The sequence below is a fragment of the Rana temporaria genome, chromosome 3 (genome assembly GCF_905171775.1).
Source record: "Rana temporaria chromosome 3, aRanTem1.1, whole genome shotgun sequence".
Taxonomy (NCBI): domain Eukaryota; kingdom Metazoa; phylum Chordata; class Amphibia; order Anura; family Ranidae; genus Rana; species Rana temporaria.
In genome coordinates, this window is record NC_053491.1 from 57,196,343 (window position 1) to 57,216,157 (window position 19,815).

A 19,815-nucleotide genomic window follows, 5' to 3' on the forward strand; every position below is an offset into this window, starting at 1 on the left:
TAATACCTAAAACTTCTACTGAATAGCTTGACATGTTAAAAAAAAAAAAAAAAATCTACTGGTCTAGTGAATATCTTTTTCATGCACTGCCAGTTCTCCCCTGATGCCAAATGTTGCTATATATTACTTCAGACTTAAAGTAGAAGTCCGGTCTAAACCAGATCTAAGCTTAAAAAAAGTATGGGTTTTGATTTTTTCTTTGAAGTTATACTTACCTAGGTGGATGCGGCATCAGTCCCGACCGGCTCTAACAGTGATAACCAAGCGATAAAACACTTCTTTTTTTTTTTCTTTTTTTTTTTAACAAAGTCTTTATTGGGTGGATAATAGTGCACAATACATTGGCCCAGATTCAAAGAGATTTGCTCTTTTTTGGCGGAGGCACAGGGCAACGATTTTGCCCTGCGCCCCCGCAAATTTGCGCCGCTGCCCTCGATTCACGGAGCAGTAGCTCAGTAAATTGCGAGGGCGCGCCGGCAAAATTGCCCGGCGTAAGCGCGCGCAATGTAAATGATCCCGACGGGGGCGGGAATCATTTAAATTAGGCGCGTTCCCGCGCCGATCGTAAAGCGCATGCTCCGTCGGGAAACTTTCCCGACGTGCATTGCGGCAAATGACGTCGCAAGGACGTCATTTGCTTCAAAGTGAACGTGAATGGCGTCCAGCGCCATTCATGATTCACTTACGCAAACAACGTAAAATTTGAACGTCGCGAAATAGCATTGGCTGCGCCTGCTATTAGCAGGAGCAGCCTTACGCTAAGCACGCCGCACGGAGACGGCGCAACAATTGTGAATCGGTGTTAGTATGCAATTTGCATACTATACGCTGATCACAATGGGAGCGGCCCCCAGCGGTCAATGCAAGAATGCAGCCTAAAATCTGCGTGGCATAAGAGCCTTATGCCACGCAGATTTTAGGCTGCAGTCGGCGTTACGATGTTCCTGAATCAGGAGCACTCGTAACGCCGGAGCAAGTAAGCAATTGCACTGCGTAACCTATGGTTACACAGGCGCAATTGCTTCTTGAATCTGGGCCATTGTACATAATACAACAAGTAGGTAATGAGATAAGAAAATAATTTTGGCAAAGATAAAATACATCCATACAGTCATTACAAACAGTATCTTTGGCAATAGAGCATAAATAGCAAAACTGTCACCGTAATTTTTTTTTTTTAACTAGAACAAAGAACCGGTATATGCATGTAGTTGCATAATCTTACAGGTGTATGGAAAAAAAGGGGGAGGAGAGGGGGAAAAAGAGGGGGGGTGTAGAAAAATTCCAGACATTTCAAGCTAAGTGACATAAATATATAAAGGAAAGAGCATATAGAGGCTAGAGGATAACGTGTTTTCCTGTATTAAAACCACTCTAAAAATTATCAGCGGGATATTATTTGAGAGACCTTAAATGATGTCCAGTTCGACCAAATCGCTGAAAATTTGATAATTCTCTCTTGGGAAATGTTGATGAGTTCCTCAACTCTTTCTATGTTATTAATTCTCCTAAACCATTCAGCTTTCGTTGGGACATGGGTGGAACGCCAGTGACAGTGAATGCACTGTCGCGCCGCATTGGAAACACTTCTAATCGCTCAGTGCTTCGTGAACAGAGAGCTGGTGACTAGCAGTCACCGCTCTCTGATCTGCCCCCCCCCCCCCTACACACACACACACACACACACACACACACACACACACACACACACACACACACACACACACACACTGGAGCACTGGGCTCTGGAGGGAGTGGGAGAAGCTGGCTCAGGATCTCAGCGGCTCGCTAAGAGGCTGAGCCAGGTTTCAAGAAAAAAAAAAAGGGGTAGCCGCTGGAAGCCGCACATCTAAGGTGTCCTAGAGAGGTGAATGGAGTGGCACCATCAGCCTGGACTACAACCAGCTCACGTCCCCTGTGTTTCACTCTGCCCCTGGAACTTAGTGAAACGCATTGAGGGGCCTGGCCTGGTTGGAGTCCAGGCTAAGGTTGCCACTCCATTCACCTCTCTAGGACAAATTTGATGTGTGACTTCCAGAGGCTACCCCTTTTTTTTCTTGAACCCTTGCAGGGGCCAGGACTCCATCCCCTGTTGGCACTCTGACAGTAGCTGTGGATTCACCTTTTATATAAAAAATCCTTTCCAGGTCACAGGCTGAGTCAGGTGACGGTTCAGGCCAACAAAAACCAACAAAAATAGAGCGACAATTTTGAAAAAAAATCTATATTTTTTACTTTTTGCTATAAATAGCCCCCAAAAATATATAAAAAAAAAAAAATTTTCCTCAGTTTGGGCCCATACGTATTCTTCTACCTATTTTTGGTAAAAACAATCCCAATAAGCGTTTATCGGTTGGTTTGCGCAAAATTTTTAGCGTTTACAAAATAGGGGATAGTTTTATTGCATTTTTTAAATTTTTTGTTTTTTACTACCAATGGCGGCGATCAGTGATTTTTTTTTTTTTTCATGACTGCGACATTATGGCGGACACTTCGGACAATTTTGACACATTTTTGGGACCATTGTCATTTTCACAGCAAAAAATGCATTGTTTATTGTGAAAATGACAGTTGCAGTTTGGGAGTTAACCACGGGGGCGCTGATGGGGTTATGTGTGACCTCGTGTGTTTACAACTGTAGGGGGTGTGGCTGTAGGTGTGATGTCATCGATTATGCATCCCTATAAAAAGAATCACACGATTGATGACTCCGCCACAGTGAAGAACGGGGAAGCCGTGTTTACACACGACTCTCCCCGTTCTTCAGCTCCAGGGAGCGATCGCGGGACTCCAGCGGCAATCGGGTCCGGTCACGGAGCTTCGGGCTGCGGGGCACGTGCCCGCGACCCACGGCTGGACAATAGCACAGGACGTACCTGTACGTGCATGTGCCCAGCTGTGCCATTCTGCCGGCGTAAATGTGCAGGAGGCGGTCCTTAAGTGGTTAAAGACTGCACATTTAAACCACTCTTATTACATGTGTGATTTATTTACTGTATATCAATTTTGGAAAAAGAACATTAGCTGAATCAGTTCTTTTAAAACAATTGTAACTTTGTGAAGAAAAAGAAAATACAATAGTTGGGGATGATTGGATTAAAAAACAGCTAGGCCATATATAGCAGTATGTTCATTGTTTGATGGATTTATTGAAATGATTATCCTGAAAACAGCGATTGGTCCTTTCAAGCATGAACAAAGAAAAAAATCTCTACACAAATGAGTATGTTTCATATTTAATGAATTCTAATGTTCTTCTTTGTTTGCAGTATGATGGGTACACTTCATGTCCCCTGGTGACAGGCTACAGCAAAGTGATCCTGGCTGAGTTTGATTACAATCAGCAACCACTAGAGACCTTCCCCATTGACCAGAGCAAAGAGAGATGGTCCATGTACCATATGAAAGCAGACATGATGCCGTTCCTGTACTGGAATTTGCTTCTTACGTAAGTTATCTTCAAGACTTGGATTGTTTTAATGTACATTTTTATTTATCAGACCCCCCCCCCCCCCCCAAAAAAAAAAAGAACTATTATAAGTTACCTAATAGACAGCTGAAATGTAGGAGGTGCACAGTACTTGGAGTTAAGGTGATAGTAAAGTGAGATTTTTGACTTGTACCTACAGTTAAGTTTATAATGAGGCTTACCTGTAGGTATGTGTGGATATCCCTTAACCTTGCACCAGTTAGGAGATCGTCACATAAACAGGATAAAATTGCATCACTGCACATGCGCTCTGTGTTCAGGGCACACAAAGTGCTGACAAGTTATCACTAGGGTTGCCACCTCAACCCTTTAAACCCGAACACATATTAATACACAGGTTCTGTGGCTGATTAAGGTGGTAATTAAACTTACTTAGTGCCTTATCTGCATTCAATTGGCCTCAGAACCTGTGTAATTAATATGTGTTTGGGTTTAAAAGGGATGAGGTGGCAACTCTAGTTATCACGATTCACGGCCCAATCATTCAAGTGGGCAGACGATGGCATGAACTGGGAAGAAAGACTGGGTGAAGTTGGAAGCTGACAGGGGGGGGGGTACAGGCAGTCCAGGTGTACCAGGCTCAAGCCCCATTGGGTCAGCAGTGGAGACCAGACTTTGGCCTAGCAGGAGCTGTGATTGGGTGCAGCATCAGGGTGCCGGCTACATGTGGCCAACGGAGTCCTCTGATGTGGCCTCCTGTTCTGGGACAGCGGTAGAGTAAGTAAGCCGCTGTGGAGCAGAGCTGCATGAACCAATGCTTCGGTATAGCACCATCTTCTGTCCAAGGTGGAGTGATACCAAATGCACCTTTCGCCTGGGACCGCAACAGCCAGCGATACCTGAATGGAAGACCGTTATTAAAGGTAAGTTTATTACAGAAACCGCACTGTATGTACCAGGGCTGTGGAGTCGGTAGATAAATGTTCCGACTCCTCAGTTTTATGTACTCCCGACTCCGACTCTGTATTAATATGCGAATGTATTTTATACATTCCTTGAGGGAAAGAAACGCAACCTACCACAGGACTACTGGCTGGGAAGCCAACAGTCTACTGTATTGCACAGTTTAAGCAAAAGACAAACACAATGAAAACAATCAAGTGGCTGGATAGTAGCAGCAGGCATAAACATCAGGAACAGGATCTTTACCAGTTCAAAAATACAAACCACATTATTTGGTTGTTTTAGAACAAAAACAAAGCTTATCTATAATGAACCAAAAACAAAATCTGTAAAACCTAGAAATGGTTTATATTAATCTTGAAATGTAGTTATAGGCTTAGCAAATGCAAATCAATTCAATGTAGAGTTCTAAGGAAGAGAATTGCCTCTGCCAGATCCTCTTTCATAGAGGCTCTTAAGTCAGACTTTATTATTTTTAGGGCTGAAAATAATCTTTCGACACTGACTTGGGTGGGTGGCATTGCAGTAACTATTCTGGCCACATCACTAACGATCTCTGGATAAACAAGGATGGCTTCTTCAACAGTAAGTTTTGATGAGCGATCATACTTTTCAACTTCTTTTAGTGCTTTATAAAACTCCTGTTGGAATTTTTTTATTTGGACACTTACTGGTTCTCTAACATGCGTTCCCTGTAAAAGCAGAACACATCACTATGGAAAGTATAAGTATTGCAGCTCCTAATTGTGCGTTGCGTGCCATATAGTGAAGCACATGAAAAGCATGCTTCTTCACGGTCACTTAACGTGTTCATTTTGCGGTTACGTGAGGCACTGCATGCATTGGTCTTTATTCTTACAGTAGAGAAGTCATTAATTATAACTTTTTGTGAATTGGGACATTTAAACTTGCTTTTTTTTTTTTTTTTAATTCCAGTCTAAATTTAGTAGGAGTCGGAGTCGGTGCATTGTTTGCCGACTCCGACTCCAGGTACCCAAAATTTCCCCCGACTCCGACTCCACAGCCCTGGTATGTACGGGCATATCTGTTCTGCAGTGGTTATTGGGCTGCTTTCAAACTGATCCGCAGGTGCAGCGCAGTGTGCCTGCGGGTTACCTGCACTGAGCCATAGACTTCTGTTATTACCCATGGGTTTGGTGAGCTTTCGGAAAGTGCATCACACTTGCAGTATATAATAGAATTCTATGGCAAAGTGCATCTAACCCACAGGAAAGCTACAGGTACATTGTGCTGCACCAGCTGTGTGGGTAAACCACAGGGCATTGGTGTAAAAAGGATCCTTAAGCCCCCTTTCACATGATCGGTCTGACTCAATCGGATCCTCAATTCACCTCTATAAAGCGGCAAATAGACTTGTATCCGTTTTACAACAGCCTACCTCCAATTTTATCCACTAAAAAAAACAGAAGGAGATTCATCCCCTTCTATCTGGGTGGATTGGAGGGCCCATAGAGTAGAGTGAGCTGTGTCCGTGTCTGCTTAGCATATGTGGAGTGGACTCGCACCTGTTATCCGCCCGCGCCACTCATTGTGTCCCACGATCGGTTAACAAATCGTTTAAGTGGCCCTTGCTCTTCATAAGGTTGGGTATGAGAAGACACTGTACCAGCTGCAACATTCCATACCATTGCCCACCTAAAAACGCAGGCAACTAATCCCTAGCCACTTGGGCAACAAGCATGCCAATCGCTGTACACTGGGGGTGTGGCTTACAAATGCCTGACACCGCTGCTGTTACCCTAACCTTCCATTGGTTGGAGGAGCGTGTCTGTGGCAGGGTGCACAGGCATCAGATCGTATCGGCAGTGCTAAATGCTGAACTGGCTTACAAAGCCCTGGAATGGAGGGAGAAGGAGACAGACTGCCAGAGAGGGGAGCATGCTGAGGCTGATTTTACAATAAACTGTACATTTTCATTTCAATCTTGTGCTGATGAAATAAGTAAACTCTTTGTTTACTTATTTCACTAGCAGGTGGAAAGTTGAAAACGAATCTTAGAAAGTATTTTTAGTAAAAAAGTAAGTAGTTGATGCTTGGAATTGAGTAGAGGTAGTGAGTCGGTCAACAGTAAGTGGATTCAAACATGCTTGGGACAAACATAGCTCTATATTGAGACAAAAAACAATAATACTGTATATAACTCAAAAAAATGAGGCAGACTTGATGTTCTACTTGGTGTTTTTTCTTTCTGTCACTTGTCTATGTCTCTATGAATCATAACATGCAGTGTTTAATTTTGTTGACAAAATTAATATTATTTTAGTCAACTAAAATATGACTAAAACAATTGAGATGACTAAAACTAAAATGCCATTTTAGTCAAAGGCCTAAAGCTGTGTACACACAATCGGTTTGTCCGATAAAAACAGACCAATGGACTGTTTTCATCGGACAAACCGATCGTGTGTGGGCCCCATCGGTGTTAAAAAATAGAACATGTTTTAAATTTTTCCTAAAGGTAAAAAAAAAAACCATAGAAAAATACGATCGTCTGTGTGGAACTCCATCGGATAAAAATCCAAGCATGCTCAGAATCAAGTCAACGCATGCTCGGAAGCATCGGACATCATTTTTTTTTTTCCGGCTAGTCGTAGTGTTTTACGTCACCGCGTTTTGGCAAGGTCAGATTTTTGACTGATGGTTTGTAGGCAAGACTGATGAAAGTCAGCTTCATCAGATATCCAACGAAAAAATCCATCGGATTCGATTCTGTCAGATATCCGATCTGTGTAAAGGGCTTTAGACTAAAACCAAACTGATATTTGACTTCAAAATGAACACTGGTCTGTAGTGCATGTTCATACCTCAATACCATAAATAAGAACATATTCGATTTTTCACTCCAGCAGTAAATAAGGAGTTTGGAAATTGTAGAGACATGTTAACTAATGCATTACAATTTAATTTAAAATTAGTTTTAGTCGACTAAAATGTCCAACATTTTTAGTCGACCAAAATCTCCAGTACATTTTAGTCAACTAAATACGACTAAAACTTTTGCAGAAGACTAAAATGCCATTTTTAGTCCCAAGACTAAAACTAAATCAAAATTTTCTGCCAAAATGAACACTGATAAAATGTCTCTTGTCTCTTTGCAGGGGATACTGGGGAGGTCCAGGCCCCTACAGGAAGATCATGCACCTTGGAATGAAATAGGATGAACAATACAACCACTATCACATTATAAGCCCAACAATCTGATAAAATGCGTGCTGTGTAAGAAGGGACTACTAAAACCTTACAGGAGTTTTGGTGAATATTAATTCATGTGCCGTCTCTGTAATCTCACCATGCTCTTCAGATTTCTATAACATCCAGAAACATTTTTTTTTTATACAGAGGACTAAAAAAACTAAATAAACTGCCCTTCTGTTTTTTTTTTTTATCACTATTCTGCTGATAAATCATGTATTTTTTTACAGAAATGTTTCTACATTAATAAAGTCCTTAAATACAGTGTTGTGATTGATTGCTTGTGTCATAGATAGAAACCCAGTTGGTAGTACATTTTGGTAGAAAGCTGTAAATCGTATTTAGTATTGGAGACCACACAAATGAAATGGATTAAAGTCACTGGTCCAAGGTTCTTGTGCTTACAACATTATGGAGGGGCATTTACTAAACGCAAATAGACTATGCACTTTGCACATGAAGTTGCACTCATTTTCCCCAGAGCTTAGTTAATATGGTGAATCTTCAATATGTGATAAAGAATACCCAATCAGGTGCAAGGAAAAATAAAAAGCCGTATTTTGTTTGCACGATTGGATGATGGAAATCAGTAGGGCTTCACCACATTTACTAGACTCCGTGAAGGAGTGCAACTGCACAGCCTGTTCGCCTGTGGCTGACAAACGTAACCACTTCAATACCATTTTCCTGCCCAGGCCAATTATCGGCTTTCAGCGCTGTTTGCACAATTGCGTGGTCATGCAACCATGTATCCAAACTACATTTTAATAATTTTGTTCACACGACCAGGGCCTTCTTTTGGTGGTATTTATTCACCACTGGATGTTTTATTGTTTGCTAAATGAACAAAAAAAAAAAAATTGGATTTTTTTGTACTCCCTGTAAAATCCTTTTCTCTGACGTCCATGGACGGACACGGCTCCTTAAATCTTGACAAGTGGGTAATGTTCCTGTTCACAGGAACATTACCCACTTGTCAAGATTTAAGGAGCTGTGTCCATCCATGGACGATAAGAGAATTTTTTTTTTTTCTTCGCTTCAATTATTTATTTGCAAAAATTTATAACGGTACTTCATAAATTTAGCCCAAAATGTATTCTGCTACATATCTTGGGTGAAAATAACACAAATCGGTGTATATTATTTAGTCTGTAGGTAAGTTCGAGTCCAAAACTATGGTATACATCTTAAAATTGGTAAATTCTGATGCACTAATGGCCTATCTTATTGCTTGAAGCCCTAAAATGCCAGGACAGTACAAATATACCCCAAATGATCCCTTTTCAGTCCAAGGTATTTAGTAAGAGGCATGGTGTTTTTTTTTTGTAGTTGTAATTTTTTTGGAAAATGTATAGCGTTTTTTTTTACATACTGTCATTTGTGCAGTGCAGTGGTGGTGATTCAAGGTCAGGTGACAGTACAAAAAAAATTTAATTATTTTTTTTTTAATACATTGTGAGCAGAGCAATATATAATTTTAGTATAGTAAAATTGTATTCTGCTGGGTAAATGATCAGGATATTTTTTTTTTTTATACATGGTTTGCTTATAGCAATGTAATTCGCTGCTATAAGCAAACAATTTACGGAATGAAAGTGTTTGTTTTGTTGTGATTAGCCATGGTTGGTCAAAGCCACGCATGGTACAGATGGGCTGCGATTGACCCTGTCTGTACCATGTGATCAAATGGATCAATCGCAGCACAATTGTACACAATGGGCGACTTCCTTACATTCATCTATTGTGTACAATTGTCACGTGACCTGCTAGTATTGGTCATGGCAGTCACATGGTACCAGCACCAAGCCAGTACACTGATCAGTCATCAGCTGTGTCCAATGGATGACACATTGCATGACCCTGCAGGTGGTGCTTTCAGAAAGAATGTCATATGCTGTCCAGTCAGGATGGGAAAGCCACTGCTCGCCCATCATCCTAATATAGGCCAGACGGGAAGGTGTTAAAGTGGAAGTAAAGTACATTTTGCTGACATGCAGGGTATTTATGACAGAAGAGACCCTATTGGTGTCCTCCTGCCTGTCAGTGTGCAGGCATGGAAGTGATGTCATCGCGGCCTGGCCTATCAAACGGCTGAAGGGGCGGAACCCCTGGGTCAAAATAGAAGCGCCGCGGCACCTGCTAAATAGATCGCAGCGCTTTATTTGGTTTTTCTGATTTAGACCCACCTTATTGAAGTAAGATCTTAATATGGGTGCAGGAAGTCCAAACAAAACAACTCAATTCAAGTTATCATGGTTGTGTGGTTCTAAAAATACCTTTATGAGTGATATGCCACAGTCCTGTTCAAGAACAGTCATATTATTCTGACCACTTTGGTATGTTATTTGCATAGATGTTTTGTTTGGTTAGACTACTGTGACCAAGGTTGTGGTAGATTCAGATCACCTTTAGAATCATCATATCAGAATATACTAGTGGCAGATACATTAAGTAAAAGCATGACTGAAGTTCTAACCCCTTCCCGCCAAGGTTTCGTCATAGCTGCGTTACCAGTGGGAAGGTTTGTCCTGACCTCCGATCTCATCCGACATCAACATGGGCAAAGGCAGCAGAAAAAGAAAAAAACCTGGCTGACGTTCCATTCAGTCCCTACTGTACTAATATATTTATGTCCAGGTAACCATTGGGCATATATGATCTCACTTCCTGTCCTGGTAACTAGTGTAAGATACAATAAGAGTGAGGAAACATTCTAATAGCAACACAAATCGCAATCAAAACACTTTTTCCTGGTGACAAAAGGGGACAGGAAACATCAGACAAGTGTTCTATCCCTTCCCTAAGAAGAAATGTTGTTCCACAGTATTTTCTGATTGTGTGCAGCATATATTTGAGCCATTTTATTACCAAGGTTTAATGATAGGACTACAAACACAATGGATTCCTAGCATAGTTTCCACAGCCGGTCACAGAATTGGATGGATCCCAGCGTAAGTATAGTCTATGGCTGCTGGGGTAATAGAGCCAAAACACATTCTATCTCCATAACTGGGACATGAAACCTAACGCTGAACTCCAGTTACAAAGATTTCCATACAATGTTACTATGGAGTAACCAGTTGGGGGACCTAGGATGGACTTTGTACAAACTAGAGTGCTTCCTCAGTGAGCTGTAGCTGCTGGACCTTTTCTTAACCTGTGTAACAATGTCAGCGCTTACTGAAATGTAAATGACAGATATACATACAGTCAAGACATCGGTGTAGAATCCAATACATTATACTGCTGCCTATAGTGGGTTGGGACACTGGCAAACAGGAAAAAAAAAAAAATGTAAACCAGCCTCTACCCAGCGAGCCCTTTTTTCCCCAGGCGTTTGGATTTCATTTATGCTGAAAAAAAGGCTAGAGCCCTCTTCACATTGTGTCCCCTCAAAAGACTTCAGTAGAGATTCCTTACCACACAGATGCTTGGCCTGGTTTCTGCATAGCAGCTATTCAGAATTTCCTCAGCACTAGATTTGGAGTCTGTACCCAATACCTGAAATGTGACCTCTGGCAGTGGGCTCAGTATTATGGTGCTTGCTGTCCAGACCTTAGTGTGCTGTTAGATAGCCATGGAGTGATTTTCAGGTCCATAGCTGTGGCACAGCTAGTTACGATGACTATGTCTCTAAGAACCCAGTAAGGTCGACGAGGCCATTTGCATTATTGGATGCCTTTTCACATTTCCCACAGTAAGGGTTTAGGGGGATCCAGCACTGACATCATACACTGGTGCAGTGTTCCACACATGCACAGCTCCTTTCCCAACATTTCCTCATCAGTACCAGCTACCCCGATTTGTGAGGACATGAGGCCTTACCCTCACAGCATGACCTGGTTGCATTTTTTGCTCTGCAGATGCAACAGGTTTTCACTAAGACACACACAGAGGACAGTCTGCTGCCACCAGCCAATACTTTCCTAGCGTGGTTCTGAGGAGGTTTACTTGGTATGCCCAGAAGGAACTGGGTCCCCTAATGCAGAACCTGGACCCGTTGTCATAATTGGAGTGTTCCTCTGCTCCATCAGGCCTCCCCCAAGCCCACTGGGACCTTCATCACTATGGACTTCAAGACATTTGTACTCGGATACTGAGGCACTCTGCCCACACAGGCTCTTAGCACGCACCCCCTGCCTCCGATTCGCCTGAGCCCTAAATGAAATTGGGATATCACCATCTCTGATTCAAAGTCCATCTTTGGAGACTTTGAGGCACTGCAGTCTCCTGCTATTTAGATTTACAAATGGTTTTAAATCTCATCAATGTAGTGCAGCATGTTAAACTGCATCTAGAAGATTAGCCTTCCATCCCATGTGTCTTTTAGGGTTCCAACAGCTGCAAAGATTTTTCCACTAAACCAGCTATGTCTAGTGTGTCAAACATTTGCCTCCAAGGAGGGAATTCATAAAGTAGTCAGCTCTTACTGAAGGATGCACCAAAGATCCACCCAAAACTGGAATACCAATAAACACACGCTCATCTTTTAGGATTTCCCTGAGTACCTCCTGAAATCGTAGTACAAAATTAGTCCTCTGACCTGTGTTGGAGGTAACTTGTCAAACTGAATAGGTAGATTTCCTCAAGCAGGATCCCTCGACCACGTCCATCCTGAGAGAGTTAGCTTTTCAGAGTCCTGCAGCCAAACACCTGCAAGCATTGATGGGCTAGGGCCCCATGGGTGCTCAACCTGTGGCTCTCCAGCTGTTGCGGAACTACAATTCCCATGAGGCATTGCAAGCCGCTGACAGGTACAAGCATGTCTCCCAAAGGCTGAGGCATTATGGGAATTGTAGTTTTGCAACAGCTGGAGAGCCACAGGTTGAGCACCCATGGGCCGCTAGGCCCAGGCTTCCCAGGTGTATAGCATTATCTGTTCCTCACCAACAAAGTTTCACCTCCTGAGGGACTCTTCCAAATCTTTTTCACTTGTTGACATTTCTGTTTGAGGGCCTAAAAATCGGAGTAATACATTCAGAAGGTGAATATAGTGGTTTCCCAGCTCAGACAGTCCCCACTTTACCAGGGGATCCAACTGACAGATCGGTTTCCTGGCCTTAACTCAATTGGACATCACTAAAGTGTTGCAGGACTTTCACCTACAGGAAAGTTTGGGTGTTCCTTCTGTGACGGGACAAGCAGCCTGGTTCCAACGATGCAGGGTATGCCATTTTAACCACATTGTCTTCCTGAGAGACAATACATCACCATTTGAATTTCCTCAGCTTGTAGTCTCCACACTGAAGAGTGCAAGTTCAGCACCAGGGTGTTCCTCATCTCCTGCATGGCAGAAAACATCTATTGTTGGATGGCTGTGCTATTCTAGATTGTCAGCAGGCAGGACATGCTGGCATCCTGCTGCAGGTGTTTTCTGGATTTTTAAGTGGCTGGGTCCCTGCTCATCAATATAACAGGTTTGTGGGGGGTACCTTTTGCTTACCCTACTCCCTTATTCAGTTAGGGAAAATGTCATACTAGCATTGTGTGTGTGAGGTTCATCTGTTTCAGGGGTCATTTAGATATCACTTTGGGATATTTAGGCAGCAAGGGCTTTCACACTGCAAAGATATCGTGTGGGATTCTTGGCATAGAACCTTCTTTCCCTAAACCTCAAGGGGGGAAAAAAAAAAAAATACAATTTGGGCCTTCTCCTGTCCACCGATTTTTATTTGTCCAAGGTTCCCGTCTAGGGATTTCTAGTATGTTTCCCCCTCATGTTCGTCTATATTAGCTCTCACTCAAGTATGTTTTTTGGTGGATTGTTGATTTTCAACCTCTTGCTGGTTGAGGCCTAGTGTTCTTTGGGAGTTAAACACTTCTGTCCTGGTATGAACCACCAGGTCTATTATCTGTGGCCTTTCCTGAGGCTGGGTTCACACTACTTTCATCCTACTTTGCTCTGCTACATTGGTCCTACATCCATCCTACTTTCATGAACAGGATACTACTTTGGTCCGACTTCAATGATATTCAATGGGTTGAAGTAGGACCAAAAGTAGTACAGGGAGCATTTTCAAAGTCGGACCGACTTGTGTAGGACCAGTTAACCACTTACCCCCCCGGACCATATTGCTGACCAGAGTACTTTTTGCGATTCAGGACTGCGTCGCTTTAACAGACAATTGCGCGGTCGTGCGACGTGGCTCCCAAACAAAATTGGCGTCCTTTTTTGCCACAAATAGAGCTTTCTTTTGGTGGTATTTGATCACCTCTGCGGTTTTTAGTTTTTGCGCTATAAACAAAAATAGAGCGACAATTTTGAAAAAAAATGAATATTTTTTACATTTTGCTATAATAAATATCCCCCAAAAATATATAAAAAAACATTTTTTTCTCAGTTTAGGCCAATACGTTTTCTTCTACATTTTTTTTTTTTTTACGAAAAATATTGCAATAGGCGTTTGATTGGTTTGCGCAAAAGTTATAGCGTTTACAAAATAGGGGGTATTTTTATGTCATTTTTATTATATTTTTTTTACTAGTAATGGCGGCGATCAGCGATTTTTTTTTCCGGTACTGCGACATTATGGCGGACACTTTTGACACATTTTTGGGACCATTGGCATTTTTATAGCGATCAGTGCTATAAAAATGCATTGGATTACTATAAAAATGCCACTGGCAGTGAAGGGGTTAACACTAGGGGGCGGGGGAAGGGGTCAAGTATGCCTGGGTGTGTTCTTACTGTGGGGGGGTGGCCTCACTAGGGGAAACACTGATCCTCGGTTCATACATTGTATGAACAGAAGATCAGCATTTCCCCTGCTGACAGGACCGGGAGCTGTGTGTTTACACACACAGCTCCCGGTCCCCGCTCTGTACCGAGCGGTCGCGTGTGCCTGGCGGCGATCGCGCCCGCCGGGCACACGCACGGGAGTCGGGGGCGCGCGCGCCCCTAGTGGCGGCTGGGAGAGAGGACGTCATATTACGTGCTCTCGCCCAGCAGAGCCACCTTGTGGACGTATAATGACCGTGCGCCGTCGGCAAGTGGTTAAGACAGCTCTCATAGGGAAACATTGATTTTCACATGTCATGCTACATGAGGCTCCCAATGTCGGACAAGTGTGAACCCAGCCTGAATCCTAATACACACTAGTAGCTTTTTTATGCATCCAGCAGGGCTGAGGGGGAAGAGAATAGCTCAGGCAGGAGCCACAGTACTAACCATCCAATGATGGTACAGTAATCTCCCCTGCTTTTCTATTGTGTTCTGACAGGTTACAATCCCCCACCAGAACACTCCAGTCAGATCAGAAGACCTTTCTTGGTCATGCCTCTTCGACAGAAGCTGGCCGAACGTCAGCCGGTTTCTATTGAACCGGCCAATGCTATCCAACATTCGGCCCGTGTGCGAGAGGCTTTACCTTATCTGGCTTAGGATTCGGGTACTGGGTCCTTCAGGAGATTCTGAACTGCAGGCAGTTTCCCACAGGGCTAATTTTAGATATATCTACCATTTCTGAATTCCCATGTCCCTCAATGGGGAAAGAGTAATAAAGGATTCCCCCCCCTCCACCTTGGAGTACAATAACCCCTTTAGTGCTGGAAGATTGTACCCCCTTCCTAACCAGGCCATTTTTTGCAATCCAGCACCAAGTTGCTTTAACTGACAATTGTGTGACGCTGTACCCAAACAGCCTCCAAGAAAAAGATTTACTGTAAATTCAAAAGTTATATTATCCTGTTAAAGCACCATTAAACGCAAAAATTGAATGTTGCAGCTTACCAACCAGATTTTGGTGACTGCATTAGTCCCCCCCCCCCCCCCCAATGGTGATCTAGCCAGCAACATCTGTATTAGAGTGCCCCCACTCGGGATGAATGAGTACAGTGGGGCACATTTGGACAGCAACATTTTCAGTTTGAGGGGAAGGGAGCATTTGAGGTGCTAGCTGATTTAGATACACTAACAAATTAAGCCAGATTCAAGCCATTTATAATCAGTTACTGCAAACATTGTCTTCCTTTTGGGATAAAGGTTTTACATAAAACAAAAAGCTGATAATTTCAAGCATCCTTGTCAGTGTTAAAATTGTTTGTCTCATTACTGGAACTGCAAGAGAGCTTGTTCTGTTGAAAAAACAGACTTACTGGCTGGCTCACCAGATAAAGGACGAAAACAAGCCAAAAAAAATTGGAAACTAAATGCAGGCATCACATCTAAGAACTGGTATGCAATATAATAAATCATGGGTCTCCAAACTTTTTAACCAAAAGGGCCAGTTTACCATCATTCAAGCTTTAGAGCAGTGGACTCCAAACCGCAGCCCAAGGCCCCGATGTGGCCCTTTGCAGCTCTTGAGGAACGATTCCTCCTACTGACCAAGGATGGGGCACCATTTCTCCTTCCACTGAGCACAAAACCTGAGACATTGTGGACTCCCACTGATGCTGGGGGATTTTCTAATCCCATTGGCCACAGTCCAGTCTTCTGAAAGTCTGGAAAGTGGCTCTTTGTTTAGGAAGTTTGGAGACCCCTGCTTTAGAGGGACTGGACTATGGAAGCAGAAAGTGTCCTAATAACCATGATCCCAACATGGGTTTTAACCCTCCCCTGCTATATAAAATCAAAAAGACAGACACACACACACACACACACTTTTCCAGTGCCAACTTCCAGAGACTGGTCACCTAGGATTTATACCTTATAGCAGGGATATGCAATTAGCGGACCTCCAGCTGTTGCAGAACTACAATTCCCATGAGGCATAGCAAGACTGACAGCCACAAGCTTGACACCCAGAGGCATGATGGAACTTGTAGTTTTGCAACAGCTGGAGGTCCGCTAATTGCATATCCCTGCCTTATAGTCACAGCACATAAAACAGTCACATTCACACAGCATTATGGATACATGCATTATAGAAAATCCATGGCAGTTTTCTGAGACATTTTTGATATTCAGAGTTTTTATACTTTAATACACATCACACAATGCCCATGCATAAACAAAAGATGGATTCACAAAGATAACAAAAACAGTATGGCCATGCAAGTTTTATAAAAATGACAAAAAGCAAGTTTGATATACAACATGCTTTTGCGTTGGTGCAAAAATAAATAAAAAGGCAAATAAAAATAATGTTATAATTCAATGTCCTATATTTTGACCAAGAAATTGGCATTTAAAGCAAACCTGTAGTTAAACTTTTTGGGTCGGTTCTTAAGTAGGACTTTTTCAATGCAACCATTACCTTTATAAAAAACAAAAAATGCACCTTTTTGTTCCCCTCCCAAAATTACTGACCCAGCCACTGACCAATGGACCTGTCCATTGTAAGGGCTTAGTTCAGAAGTCAGAGAGGAAACCCCCACACACAGTTCCCGACCAGCCTGGGCAAACTGCCAGTTACTCTGATCAGACAAAATATAAGTTAGAGCTGCCATTTATTGAATTTGGTCATCCAATGACCAAAGCAAAGTCCACACAGCAAGAATAATGGAGAGTATAGTGGATAATGAAAATAAATATAGTTTCTCTTTAAAGAAATGTTTGGCAAGGCCTTTCTTCAGTGGGCCATGATGAATATTTAGAACACATGCAGCTTCACCAGGAAGCACTGGAATCCCAGAAACAAATAAAAATTATAGCAAAGCTTTCTTATAAAGATGTGACAAGCAATTAAAAACACCATTTTTTTTTTTTTTAAAACAAAGTGTTTATTCGGTTGGAGTGCTCTCTTCAAAAAAGAATTTCCAAAATGGTTCTCTTCAATAAAAAATACCCTGATGGAGGGAGTGTAAAATAAATTAAAATCCATAATGCATCTCTGGTGTAAGGCCACTTATTGCAGTTTAACTCTGTAAAATAAAGGAAAAGGCAGACATTAGAACATGAACCCAAACATCAGGTAACTAAACAGATTTGAAGCGGAACCACTACAGAAAGCAATATGGCTGGTTTACAGAACAAAAACAGAAAAACAAAACATTTCCAAATGAAAGTTTAAAGGTCTGGGTAAAATCTTTTCCTAAGGGGGGGGGGGGGATGTCCGGAGAGCTGCAGCTTTTTCTGGTGAGGATACCTCCTATAGGTAAGCACGAGACCAACACCGGTAAGAGCATCTTAACAGCAGCTTTTGGGTTTAATAAAATAATTGCAATAAAATAAAAATACTGCCACACGAGATTAAAGTATCGGTAATCAGTATCGGCGAGTACTTGCAATAAAAAAAAAGTATTGGTAATTGTACACCGTCTTAAAAAAAAAAAAAAAAAAAGAAGAAGTGGTATCAGGACAACCCTAGTATCAAGTCAGAGGTGTAGTAATCGAGCCATGAAGAGGTAATCCCCTCTATATGAGCATACAAGCTGGACAAATACAAAATGTGTAATTTTTTGCAAAATGTACACAGGTTGCCATAATTAGCTTTACAGACTAGCAAGACCGCCAAACTATGTACATATATCCACACAGGTCAATGAGGTCCTCTAGTTGCTAGGGTATAACCACACAAACAGTAATGTGAAATGTGTATGGACCCAATTCATTGCAATGTAGCACAAATTGTCAATCTACTAGGTTTACACCGGAGTATAAAAAAAAAAAAAAAAAAAAACACAGCAAGATTCCAGAAGTATAAAGATACCCTTTATAGACGAAGAGAAATTATATTTAAACCTGCAAAAAATACAATGGTTTTCAGTCCTAGTTGGAAAACAAAGCCTTATTGTATGCGCTACATAGACATATATTTTAGAGTAGGAGGGCTTTAAAAATATAAGTTCACCTTCTAAAAGGAAAAAAAAAAAAAAAAAAAGTTATATTATCTAAAACTCCAAAACTGGTTTAGGAGGCACTCAGGTCTTTCAAAAGATTAAAAACAGCAGTTTTTATTGTTAATGTTTCAATGAAGCGCAGTCCATATCACTCAAGATGGATTGCACTTCATCGGAATATTGAAAAAAACATTGCAGTTTTTGATCTTCCTGCTCTGCAACACCCTTTAACCCAGTTTTGGATTTACATGGATTTCTATGTGGGTGAGCACCTGGGCATCGACTTCAAGCATAGAGTGGTGTGGCTACCCTCGGAAATAAAAGGATATAAAATATTAGATAGATTTTTATTTTTTAAGTGCAGCAATCCTCCAGATTCTTTCATATATATGGTCGGTGGGGAAGAGGGAAAAAAAAATCTCTCTCTCTCAAAGGAAACCTGTTAGTTACTCTGTACTTCGTGATTATCAAAGAAAGAATTTGGACAGATATCAGTGCGGGTTCTTGCCATATATATCAATTATCCTTTGAATACATATTGGATTGCAAGACTTTCAAAAAGAGAACATTCTATAATTAAAATAGAAATACAAGACAATACCTTCAATTTAACAGATTTAGCACATCTCCATATACTCTGTTAAATAATTCCTCCCGTGTGCGTGTTCCATCAAGTTTTTCTATTACAAAAAAATAAATTATATTACACAAAATGCAAAAGTTGCCTGTAGAGAGACATGTATAGTACCAAACACCACTTACCCACACCAACATTCAAGTCTTCCATAGTCTTCTTGTGTTTCACATACATTGGCCAGACATGGCCATCAAAAAGTCCTGGTGGATCTGGAACGGTGTAATTTCTAGAGCTGTTGACATAACGTTGAAAAGACAATTAAAACGAGCGAAGGCGACATTATCATAATAAACAAAGACCAGACCCGAGAGCGTTGCTATTTTAGACACACTTCCCGGTTATACAAGACTGTTTGGAGCAAGAAGTTTCCAGTTTTTTTTTCTCCAAACACACAGACAACAGATCACAGAGTGAACTAGTTTGTCAAATGTAAATTTTCCCAATCAAAGATACCTGCTTTACACAGTTTTAGTCAGGAATGTACAGTTTTATCATGTATTCCAATGTACGCATCTCCGCTGTCAGCCAGAAGGTGCCTGTGCTCATCAACTTGTGTTTTAAAAAAAATAAAAAAAAAATAATTGGGATTGGGGAGGAGGATTCTGTTCCCTTACAGCAGATTAAACAGCAGTGTTTGTGCGCCCAACCTATAAAAAAAAAAAAAAAAAAAACAAAACACACACACGCCTGACTGATTCTGCCACTTCCTGTGTCCCCTCTGTGTAGTGACCACAATAATCATGGCAGCCGAGCCCTGACTACCGTGGTCAGTTTATGTCCCTCTGTCATCTGCAGCTCTCCTGTCCCCCTGTGGTGACCTGACCAATCGGACAGGGTGGCTGTGGGAGCA

The 19,815-nt window shown here is 41.8% G+C and overlaps 2 protein-coding genes across 3 annotated transcripts in view; one reads left to right on the plus strand and one right to left on the minus strand.

Annotated features, from left to right (window-relative positions):
* SQOR (sulfide quinone oxidoreductase) overlaps positions 1–7,871 on the plus strand; it is an 87,486-nt gene extending 79,615 nt beyond the window's left edge. The window contains exons 9-10 of the mRNA XM_040342619.1: positions 3,270–3,448; positions 7,513–7,871. Of these exons, the coding sequence (XP_040198553.1) occupies positions 3,270–3,448; positions 7,513–7,570 (237 nt within the window). The 3' untranslated portion in view covers positions 7,571–7,871. The remainder of the gene's footprint in view (positions 1–3,269; positions 3,449–7,512) is intronic.
* A 9,108-nt stretch (positions 7,872–16,979) lies between these two features.
* Positions 16,980–19,815, minus strand: part of LOC120931314 (nicotinamide riboside kinase 2-like) — a 30,122-nt gene continuing 27,286 nt past the window's right edge. For both annotated transcript variants that reach the window (XM_040342621.1, XM_040342620.1), the window contains 3 exons: positions 19,091–19,197; positions 18,930–19,008; positions 16,980–17,410 (listed from right to left, as the gene is read on the minus strand). In XM_040342621.1, coding sequence (XP_040198555.1) covers positions 18,932–19,008; positions 19,091–19,197 — 184 coding nt within the window. In that variant the 3' untranslated portion in view covers positions 16,980–17,410; positions 18,930–18,931. The remainder of the gene's footprint in view (positions 17,411–18,929; positions 19,009–19,090; positions 19,198–19,815) is intronic.